The sequence below is a fragment of the Taeniopygia guttata genome, chromosome 3 (genome assembly GCF_048771995.1).
Source record: "Taeniopygia guttata chromosome 3, bTaeGut7.mat, whole genome shotgun sequence".
NCBI lineage: Eukaryota > Metazoa > Chordata > Aves > Passeriformes > Estrildidae > Taeniopygia > Taeniopygia guttata.
The window spans coordinates 97,530,921-97,542,166 of NC_133027.1; the positions used below are offsets into that span (position 1 = coordinate 97,530,921).

The window sequence follows — 11,246 nt, forward strand, 5'->3', positions numbered from 1 at the left end:
CTTAGGTCTCTTACTGACATCTGAACTGCAGCCGTAGCTCTCCAGGACCTGGGAGGAGAACCTGCAGCTGGGATATCTACCACTTCTCTACCCTGCCAAGGTACGAAACCTCGCCCCTGCACCAGGTATGCACACAAGCAGATGAAAAATGTAAAGCTTTATTTTATTTTCCTTGGTCAAAAAATCCCAATAGACCATCACTCTTTTTTAAGACCAGCCCCCACCCCCAGAACACAGTGGATATGGGTTAGCTTTTTGGCTAAAGAAGGTTAAATAGAAATACTAAACATGATACAAGAAAACTTTAAATACAGTGTAAAAAGATGCCCTCAGCTGATGGAGCCGACCCGTATCTTTCTTAAATAAATAGGTAGAATCAGTTACTACCGGATAAAGTGCAACAGTGGCAGAGCAGCAGTGATGAGGTAGCGCGGTGTGTGACTGCTCCCCGCCCGGGCCGCGTCCCGCCGCGGCGCTCAGAGGGCGCGGAAGGCGCCGAGCGCGTTCTCCTCCCACTCCGAGCCCGACTCCGAGTAGCCGCTGGTGTCTTCGGCGTCCGACACGGGCGAGTACTGCCCGCAGAAGGCGCGGGCTGGCGGAAAGGGGCCGGCGGCGCTCCCCGCGAACGGGCCGGGCTCTGCCCCGCCGGACTGGCCGGGCGGGAAGCCCTCGAAGGCGGGGCCGGCGGGGAAGCTGGCGGCCGGCGGCCACGCGTAGGGTACCGAGCCGTCCTCCGTGCGGGCCACCCCGGACAGGGCGCAGCGGGGCCGCTCCGGGCCGCGCAGGGCGGCGAAGCGGGGCGGCCGCGGGCAGCCCGGCGGCGGCGCGGCGGGGCCGGGGCGGGGCGGGCCCCGCTGGCGGCGGGACTTGGCGCGGCGGTTCTGGAACCAGACCTGCGGAGAGAGGCGGCGGTGAGCGCGGCGGGGCGGCCCCGCGCGGCGGGCGCGGCACAGCCGGCGCCCCTCACCTGGATGCGGGACTCGGGGATCTGCGTGGCGTCGGCCAGTTTCTCCCGCAGGTAGATGTCGGGGTACATGGTGTCCTGGAAAACCAGCTCCAGCGTCTCCAGCTGCGCCGCCGTGAAGCTGGTCCGCTTCCGACGCTGCGAGGCCGCCGGCGCCCCCTCGGACGGCTCCGCCGGGGGAAGCGCCCTGAGGGCGGGCGAGGCCGCGCCGGGCCCGCCGCCTCCCGCCCACCTGCCCGCGGGGAAGGCGGGCGGCTCCGCCGGGGGCTCTCCGAAGCGCAGCGCGGCCATGGCAGTGGCGAGGAGCGGGCCCGGACGGCCCACCGCGCTTTATAGCCGGGGAGGGGGCTCGGCAGGGGCGGGGGTTCGAGGGGCGGCACGGCCCCGCGGGGAAGGTGAGCTCCGGGCACCCCGCCGGGCCCCGCGCCCCAGGTAGCCGGGGGAGTGCCCGGCTGGGGCGGCCCCTGCCCTGCTCAGCCCAGGGGAGCCAGTGATGCCCTATGCGTGCCTGACGGGGTGGGTGATGGCTGGCAGCTCTCGACTCCCCGCCTGAAAGATAGACAGCAAGAGGGAGAAGGGAACGGTCTTTGCATCTGCACGCAAAACTACCGGGTATTGGGAGTTTGGCACCCCGGAGAGGACCAGAGCCGCGGCTGGGTTATTGCTGATACAACGTCTGGGCTGGAAGGGTTATGGAGTTCGCGTTCTCCAACTATTGGTGTTGAAGTAGATGCCCTCGAGCTGATGACTGCTTTGGCAAGTAGTGGATCGTGCTTGGTGCGAGACAAAGCAAACAGAAGTTATCTCTTCCCCTGGCCCCAGTGCTTCGCTGCCAGGTGTGTGTGTGGTGTACAGCTTCCTGCTGCTGCAAAAACATCTCTTTCTTTTTAAGATGCAAGTTAAATGCACCTGGAGAGCCACAGCAGCTCAGACAAGGCAGAGGCAGACATTGGTGTCATCACCTTTTCCACCACTTGCTAATGCCTTTACACATTACACTGGCACATCCTGTGTGCTTCTGCTATAACTGATTCCCAGATGGAGAGGTCTCGTGCTGAAATGCTGCCTGCACACCCCAACAACACCAAGGCACTTAAAATGGTTTCTCCTTATATTACTTTTTATAACTGTCTCCTACAGAAAATCATGTTAAAATTGTTAAAAGCTGGTTTTATAAGTTTTGTTCGTAAAACATTTGTATCTTTGTGCTTTTACATGTGCAACAGTCCAGATGCTTTCGTGACTGAAGTTTCTAGGTTGTTCCCAAAATCTGCTGTCTGGGCTGTAGCCTGCAGAGAGCAGTCAGGCACATGAGACTTGTACAATGTTCTCAGTTGGGCACAGTTGTGAGAAAGCTGAGTGGTGATCCACAAAGCACAGACAGCATTATTTAAGGTTTTTAGTGAAAAACTCATGGACGGGTTGAATCACTCTGCAGACTTCTTGCAGATTTAAAAGATGCCACAGGTGGCAGCAAAAGAAAATTATTCCAGATTATGTTTACATGATGAATTATTTATTGTATTTTACATCAAATAATACTCCAGAGAACATAGCAGAGGTTTCTTTTCTGAAGGATTTAATCCTGCTTACCATTATAAGAATATAGTTTCTAGGATTTGGTTACGGTTGATTAAGGCTGCCAGAGAAAGCAGGTTTTTGAGGAAATGTGTTTTTTCACGCACATACATGTGATTTTCTTTCAGCAGCAGCCCAGGCTTAAAAGAGCTGCTGGCACCCACAGGCCCCCCACTGTTCATCCCTGTCCTGATGCCTTCCCTTTAGCTGAGCATGTGTCAGGCCGCACAGTGTGCTCGGGGAATTAACCGAGTTAAATTAACTGTACAGTAACAACAGCCGGGGTTTGTTGGTTGGGTTTTTTCAATCCAAATATGGGATTCCTACCTATGAGTTACCAATACCCCCAGGACAGCTGTACAAGCAAGAGGACACTGCCAGATGGAGCAGGAGGGGAATGAGGGGATCCCATCTGAGGTGCTTCTAGGACTTCCCCACCTGGATCTGATTCTGAGCTAGCAGAGAACAAAACTGAAAGACACTGCCCAGGAGCTTGGTGGTTTTCAGTGTCAGACTTCCCATTAAGACAACTGTCAATGTATATTGAACAGATACTCAGGGAAAGAGTGAGTACTGGGAGCTAATAGACCTGTTCCCAACTCATGAATCTGGAAATGGGCTGACTCTTTGATCTCTGACTGCTGTGACATCCTTCAGACCAAAAGCCTCCTCAGTTCCCTTGCCCTTTATGGTTCCAGAGGTGTTCCAGCAGCTGTCTTGTGACAGCAGCTGACACGCTTCCCTTGGTGAGGAAAAGAACAATGAGGCTTCCCAGGCTTGAAAACTTTCATTGGGAGACACAGATGTAACAATTACAGACTTTTAAAAAGTCTACATTGTTACAATGAAAGTAAAATAACTCCCACACACTACTACGTTTTGTGCATTCCATATTGTCCATGGATGCAGTGTGATTGGTGGCTTTGCTGTTTGCAATAGGAAGCCCTGTGTGAGTGAATTGTGGGCAAAACCCTTGGTGCAGCCCAGGATTGCACACACAGGCCCCAGGCTGGGGGGTTCCCACTCAGACTCTTCATTGCCTGGCTGCAGACAATTGCATTTTCTAACAGACATACCTGTGAGTGGATGAGTGCTCTGAGCAGGTCAGGCTGTGCTGCCTGTCTGCAGGTGCTGACTTCTGTTTACTTCTAGTCTGCCTCAATTTCCCTGTCTGGGCTGGCTGGCTATTTACCAGCGTGTTCATTAATCTAGTGATGAGTTCTTTTCTGCTTACCAGTGGTATGTGCTTTTGCAAAAGCAAAGCAATTCTGGAGTGGGACCAGAGCCCAGGAAATATATTTTCTTTTTCCTATTGCTCAGAGCATCACACACGAATTTTGTCCATGGGATCCTTGTGGCCACCTTTCTGTATTGGCTTGGTTTGAAATAGATTTAAGGTTGAATAAAAGCAAGGGAGACAGTACTGATTGTGAAGGAGCGTGCTGTTAGGTGGACATCAGAATAGGAGGCTTCTGCCTCCTCCCAGGCAAGCAGGATGACATGAAAGACAGCTACTTGCTTCCCTCTGGCAGTTCTCTTCCCTCCCAATGCTGGCATACTTCTCCACAGCTCCCACAGATTATTATCCCACCGACGTCCTAAAAGCTGTGCCTGTGGGGTAGTGCATTGTGCCTCCTGCAGCAAAGAAAAAGTGCTGTGTCTGGATTCAGTGCAGTTTCCTTTCCCTGACAAGTAGTTTTTCATCCTGCTGTGCCCCTTGTGTTCTGACAGAGAAGTTTCTGATGCCTTGTAGGCGCCCACATCTGCATGGAGTCATACCCAGGTAAGGGCTGGAAGCATTTAGAAGACGTTTAGTTTTGTTCCTTCCTGTTTTGCAGACTTGCTTTTATTTGTGTCCCACCAAGGCAAAAAGGGAGATTTTATGTCTTCCCTTGAGAAGCAGAAGCTATGACAGAAGTCCAGAAGTGGCTTGCTTTTTGAAATTAAGATGGCAAAAACTGAGAGAGCTATCTCTAAGGGAAAAGCAGACTGCCCTGTGTTGATATGAAAAATTACAAGCTGCTTCAGAAGCTGTTTACATTGATCTTCACTCTATTTGTCAGGAGAGAAACCTGTTGTGCTTTTGTCTGTGCTGGGAGTGCCTCGGCACTGAAGCATCTGTGCCAAGAGGACTCACAATAAAAAATGTGCCTGTAACTGCAATAAAAAAGTTTTAAGCTTCAGCTGGAGAATGTGCTCTTACATCACTGCTGCCAGCTCCGAGCATCCAGCAAGGGTAAGACAGGCTGTGAAACACCAAGGCTGTGGAGAAGCAGGGGGAGATAGGCCCTGTGGTGAGTTTTCCAGCTATCTGGCTCTTCAGCCTCTTGCATGTCAAGCTAGGGAGGTTTTCTCAGGCTCTCAGGGCTACAAAGTCATCTTTTAAATGTGCAGTTTGAGATCCTGCTTTATGTGACTTGAGCAACTGGTGCTTGGGAAGCATCCCAGAATACGTGGCAAGAGTAGGCAGCATTGTGACATGCAGTCGTGGCTTTGCTGACAAGACAAACACACCCCTTTAAATAACTAACCATGTGAGCAGTTCTGCTGCTCAGTCCTGGAGGCAATGGGACCCCTGGGGTTTTGCCATGCAGTGATTTGTAACCAGCTATGCAGCCTTGGCTGTGTTCAAACTCCTCCAGCTTGTCAGGTGTCACATCACCCTGTTCCTTCTAGGACTCTACAGGGACACAATCTGTGCACAGTCTTGTCATTCCAGCAGGGTTTATTGTTTGGTTGTTTTTTTTTTTCTTCTTGGTAGCTGTCTTCAACGTGAATTCTCTGGTCACTAAACCCGAGATTGAGGTTTTTAGAAGTGGAGATTTAGCAGTCTCTTGTCAACCTGAGTAAATTTGCAAAGATTTGGTATCTTGGAGGTCTCAATTTCTACATCAGTTTTAATTGAAATTGGCCAAAAAGTTCAAATCTTATCACGGAATCATAGAAAGGTTTGGGTTGGAGAGGACCTTAAAGATCATCTCGTTTCAATCCCACAGCCATGGGCAGGGACACCTTCCACCAGACCAGGTTGTTCAGAGCCTCATACAACCTGGCGTTGAGCACTTCCAGGATGGGGCAGCCACAACTTCTCAGGGCAACCTGTGCCAGGGCCTCACCACCCTCACAGTGAAGAATTTCTTCCTAATATACAATCTAAACCTACTCTCAGTTTGAAGCCATTTACCCTTGTCCTGTCATGACATGCCCTTGCAAAAAGTCCCTCTCCATGTATTAGGAGACTGACTAAAAAAGAGACAGTGGTCACACAAACCTGATTTCATTAATTTAGAGAAAGTTTAAGAAAAAATAAAACCACATTTTTGCTGTTAAGGGTTAAGTTTAAAATATCCCTGGACACCTTGTCCCTGAAGAAGCAATCCCTGGATAATTATCCTACAAATTAAATTAACTGTGGTCCAGACACATTTTACTGGTTGCATATATAACTACATTTGCTCCAGAGTTGCTGCTGGCAGGAAAATACCATATAATTTCCAGCTTCTCTAACAGGGCCCTGATAGCAAAAATTGTTAATGCATGCTAGGCATAGGTTTTGAGGTTTTTTCATTCTGCCTAGGAGGAAATCTTTATATGAGTACTTAATTTTCCTTTGATTGCTTCTAGTCATTGTGACAAAGCTCTTTACAACCTCCAAATGCTTTTAGAGGTTTATCAGGTCTTCCCAATGTACAGACATAAGATCTATATATTGTGGCCCATCCAGGCTTTTATGTAGAGATCTTAAAATGATGCCATGTTTTTCATTTAGAGTTGTCATTTTTCTAGTCCTCACAGCTTTAACAAGGAAGAGCTTGAGCAGGGTGGGTTGTATCTTGTCCTCACTCTGGCATGGTTTGCAGATGCCTTGAAATATATTCTTGAAAGGCCCAAGCTGCCTGTCCATTGTGGATATTCAGCTGTGTCTCTGAGAGCTCCTCCTTGCCAGAGTCCTCTACAGGGAAGAGGGGGCTTGCCTTGCTGCTCAGCCCAGCGAGTGTGTTCACCTCCAGCTGGGACACAGTGAGGGGGATACAGCCAGTGTCTTACTGCAAGGACAGAAACGGGACTTGGCCACACTCCAGGCTGTCCCAGAGGGTGTCCAGGTGCCTGAGCACTGGGGAGTGAAAGGGAGATGGTACTGTCACAGTGTCCTGAGTGTGACCTGTGACCAACGGGCTGGGCTGAACCCCTTTCACTTTTGTACTGGTACAAAAAGTACATTGGGCACATCTCTGGTGTGATGGAGCCCATGGCATTGAAGAGCCAGAACAGTGTCAGAGCCTGGTGATACCAATCCCCAGCACAGATGATTTCACATCACCAGGCTTGCCCAGCAGCTCTGTGCACAGACAGAGGGTTAAAACAAATGCAATGTGACAGGAGGTTATGTTCTCTCTGAAAGATGCCTGCCTTGCTTGGCTCAGACCTGACTACCTCTATATATGCACAATCTATTTTCCTTTGAAAATTCAGCTGCAGTGTCCCCTTGGTTTTGGCCATGAGAAACTCATAGTATCTTGTGACTTTAGCCCTGTGCTTAGGAGGGGGATGTGACTTGGTGGGGTGAGCCATTTCCTGCGAGGTGTGAGACAGTGACTTCAAGACCTGGTGGTGCCATTCGTGTATTCTGCTCCGAGGAGTTGATAAGAGCTTCAGACACACAGAGAGCCTTGAAGGAAGCGGTGGTGGAGGCGGGGAGGCGTAAAAACCCAGCAAATGCATATGAAAAGATCAAGGGGCTGTATTTGCTAAATCCCAACAGCAACAGATTTGGGGCAAGATGCCCAGGTTCAGAGAGGACCCAGACACAGCAACAGGGCAAGAGCAGAGAATGTCTGATGGCTGGCAGCTGGCTCCCTACCATCAGAGGGAGAGGAAGATCCAGGATTTGTGAGTGGGAGGGAGATAAGAGCAGATGGTGGGGGTGGGAAAGGGGAAAGGGCAATATGGAGGAAGCTACCTGGAGATAGGAGGGATTGGTTGAAAGAGCAGGGGATGTTTAGTGTTGAATTTAAATATACCTAAACCTCAACTCAACTTTGGGTTTTGAGATACCCCAGGAATGGCAGGGTACTTGACCCTCACTGGTGCTTCTGCAGTGAGAGGACAATCCCACCAAGTTTGCTGTGGCAGCAAACCTTAGGCTTAAGCAAATCCTTGTTGCAATTTTTCTCTGTAGCCCCTCTGGTTTTATATTTATATTGTGAGAGGACCTCAAGCTTCTACTTAATAGAATTTACTATATTGCTTTGCTTACACATGCTCTGAACAAGGTCATACCCAGCTCTTAGAGATACTTTCCTTAATGAAGATTTGCTGAGAGCTGTTGGTGCAGGTGGTTGTGTATACAAAATAACAGCATTATCTGAACTCCCAAGAATGTTTAATTAATTTACTGTGAAAGCAAAGGAATATATTTGCAGATGAACAAAAAAAGAAAGAAGGAAGAAGATAAGAGAGGATGAGCTAATGAAAAAGACAGGACCATGTTTTCCTTCTTTTCATTCAGCACCTACGTAGGAGAGGCAGCCTGCCAGGGTGCAACCAGAATATATACACAGAGTAGAGTGGGCAGGGGAAGGCAGGGTGATGGATAGCAAAGGGGCTACATTCTCCTCTAACAGCACTGGATAACAGCATGAAAAACTTTTCCCTTGCAGGCTCCTTAGTCTTAGCAAGGAGTGTTAAGGCATTGTTTTCTACCTTTTCTTGGCAGGCTCTTAACCCTTATCATCATCCCCTGCATGTGGTTAGTTCTTCCTTCTATTCCAACTTAACAAATGAGTCACTAGAGTCTCTGTCTCTTTCTTGCATTGTTTGGTATCTGAGAGCATTAGCTGCTGAAATTAATGGATTTTAATGTAAATGTTTGTTTGTTTGTTACAGCTTGTGTCTTGTGGTTATTGAGAAAAGGATCCAAATGTGAAGCAAGTTTTGCTCTGATGGTTCAAAGCTAGAAGACAATACACAGAACCAGAACTGTCCTGGTATGGTTGGATGCCTATTACAATATGAACACAAACCCATGATCTTTCTCTGCCCTTGTGCTATTAAAATCCACCAAGTTTTCCCTCTCTGACTGGAAAATCTTTCATCTGGCTTCCCTGTGCTTCCCTGCTGCTTCTCAGGCATGTGCCAAGGTCAGTGCTCTGGCTTCAGTCTAATCATTCATTCTAAATGTTTCCCACCCTCTTTTCTGATCAGTTTTAGAGATGAGGGACTTTTAGTCTCATGTATCATAACATTTACAACAAAAACATTTTGATTTTGCTCTTGCATTTTTTTCTGGGCTCTTGAATTTCAAAGGTTTTCAAGCCTCTGTAAAGTTTGGAAGATTTTCAGGTTTAACATGTGGATAGAACGTGGGAAGTTTCACCTGAGCTGGGGTTTTGCAATTTGTCATTAAATCAGCAGTACCACATGATCATAGCTGGGGAGTGCAGTGGTTACTATGCCATTTGATTAAGTCATTCTCTTCTGTGCATGAACTGACTCATATTTCTTTGCTATTTAAAAATCAAATTAAAGAGAAGTGCCATGCAACACACTCAGTAGGCATTAGTTCCATGGGTTATCCTGACTTTGGTAAGCCCACAGCACAGTTTTCTGGTGCCTGACTCACACAGAAGCTCCAGGCATTTGCACAGATCAGTATCTCCATCCTCCTCCCCTACTGTCCCATCCCCCTGCCTCAGCCATCCCAGATAAGTTGTCCAACAGCATCCTGTGTGTTGGCTCACTCCTCTGGCAAAGGCACTCTCTGAGGCAAATCCTGCCTTCAGCCTGCACTGCTGCTCCCCTGGGCTGCCCTGCTCATTCTCTCACTCCCATTTTACATGACAGCTGTTTTTTGACCCCTTTCATTCAAGCTCAACTCCTCTGCTTTTATTTCTGGCAGGGTTATTTTTCTATTTCACTTTGGCTCTGTTTGCCAAGGCTGCACCCTTGTCACCTCCTTATTCTGATCCTCTCCTTTGTTGACTAAAGGTCTTCTTCTCTTTCTTTTTATTAGTATTTTTATCTCTTTCTCCATTATCTTTTAGTCCCCTTGATTCTTACCCCTCTCTTTTGTATATGACCAAACTTGTTTTACACATTACTTGGAAGATTTAAGACTTTTCTCCTTGACAGCTTCTCTTCCTTGCCCCTGGAAGATTCGCCGTCCTGCTGGACACATGGCAAAGAGCAAATGCATTTATTACTCCAGATGTGACAACTGCAATCCAAGATGGAGAGTGACTCCAGGCTGGGGTGATCTCAGCTGCTCTCTACTGCCATCTTAGCTGTCCCCCACATCTTTACAAGACCACGTTTTTCCTCTTTTGCAATCACATCTTTGCAGCTGGGATACCTCTTAACTAAGGTATTTCAGATAAGAGAAGGTTTAAAGGAATGCTGAGGGTTTGCTGCACATCTGAGTGATCAAAAAAGAGTGCTGCAGCATCACAGTGTAGGTTTCTATTTGCAGTTCCACTACTGCTGGCCTCTTTTGTCACTCACTGGCAAAGCATGAAATATGGCTGTAGACAAAATATTTATGACAGTAGCTAGAAATTGCAAAGCTGGGCAGGATATCACATCAATCACAGCATCACCTGGGTATTTTACATTGTGTGTGTCTTGGTCAGTGCAAGCATAGCAGTGTTCATGGTTTTCTGGCATTTCAAAAACATTGTATTTTTCTTAAATTTTGCCAGGATAAGGGCATAAGTGAGAAGATAAGGAGTTTAATTTGATTATTCTCTCTTGGTTGAGCTCTCCTTCCTTTGTGTTTTGTATTTTTATCAACTACTGCAGCAAGAGTCCTGGTATGTACAAAGCAGTCCAGGATAAACAGGGAATCTGCTGACATTAAAAATCCTAACAGACCAAGGACTGATCCTACCTGCCCACAGAGCTTGATTTTGTATCTCTTCAGCCAAATGGTGATCCTTCCTCTGGCTGTATGGAGCAGACTCCTGCTTTAGGGACCAGGATAATTCCTAAGAGCCACACAGGTGCCCAGCCAAGCAAACCCCACCCCTGCATGTTGCACTCTTTCCTCATCTACTCGACCTGACCTCCTTTATTCCAATCAAATCTTTGCATTTCACATTTCCACAGCAGCAAGTTGCTATTAACAGTGTATGACCAAGTTTGGGCTGTCCAAACACACCCATCAAATGCCACTGTAACTTGCCTGTGACCCCACTGCTGAAGAGAAGGTGCATGGCACACTGGCAGAGACACACAGGACTGTTCCTAGAATATGCCTGTTCCAGAGGTGGATTGGTGCCTGCTTCCTGCTCTCCAGGCCTTTATGTAATCTTGAACCAGTGCAGTGTCACCAGATTCCTTTGTCTAACCAAAGTGCAAAAGCTGTTTTCAGGTGGGAATTTTACTTAGGACTATGTAAAACGTGTAGGCACAGAGTTCTGCAAAAGACCAGGTCATTCATTCCAGGTCTGAGTGAATTCTTTCCCTGTCCACACTTCCCAGGGTCACTTCTCAAACTCTGGCCCATGTTTTCAGCAGCTGGAGAAACCATCGACCACATCACACAAAAGTAAAGACTTACTCACTTTTTTTCACAACAAAAGGAGAGCCACTCCTGTGAAATCCTCTCCAGATCTGTGGATCCAGGTTGCTGGTTTTCTCCATGTAGGCATGTAAAAATCATGAATTGTGAAAAAAGGGGTGATGAAGTGCTCTTTGGAGCATTTGC

General features: G+C 48.1%; 2 protein-coding genes across 3 annotated transcripts in view; one reads left to right on the forward strand and one right to left on the reverse strand.

The window, feature by feature from the left end:
* Nucleotides 1–252: 252 nt before the first annotated feature.
* MIXL1 (Mix paired-like homeobox) lies at nucleotides 253–1,285 on the reverse strand. The gene is made up of 2 exons (XM_030268964.4): nucleotides 968–1,285; nucleotides 253–893 (listed from the first exon to the last, which is right to left on the reverse strand). Exons 1-2 carry the CDS (start codon nucleotides 1,253–1,255, stop codon nucleotides 477–479), a joined length of 705 nt encoding a protein of 234 aa, XP_030124824.2. The 5' UTR covers nucleotides 1,256–1,285; the 3' UTR covers nucleotides 253–476.
* Nucleotides 851–11,246, forward strand: part of ACBD3 (acyl-CoA binding domain containing 3) — a 40,169-nt gene continuing 29,773 nt past the window's right edge. Inside the window, exons 1-2 of one of the 2 annotated variants that reach the window (XM_072927485.1) lie at nucleotides 851–1,018; nucleotides 8,429–8,682. In XM_072927485.1, the coding sequence (XP_072783586.1) occupies nucleotides 8,673–8,682 (10 nt within the window). In that variant the 5' untranslated portion in view covers nucleotides 851–1,018; nucleotides 8,429–8,672. Of the gene's footprint in view, nucleotides 1,019–1,875; nucleotides 2,066–8,428; nucleotides 8,683–11,246 lie in introns of those variants that run through there. The other variant, XM_072927486.1, reaches the window with a different exon arrangement.

Excerpts from the sequence above, each read along its gene's own strand:
- MIXL1 (XM_030268964.4), bottom strand. The coding sequence starts at position 1,255 with ATGGCCGCGCTGCGCTTCGGAGAGCCCCCGGCGGAGCCGCCCGCCTTC. Across the intron at positions 894-967 it reads TCCCCGAGTCCCGCATCCAG|GTCTGGTTCCAGAACCGCCG; the intron begins GTGAGGGGCGCC and ends CTCTCTCCGCAG.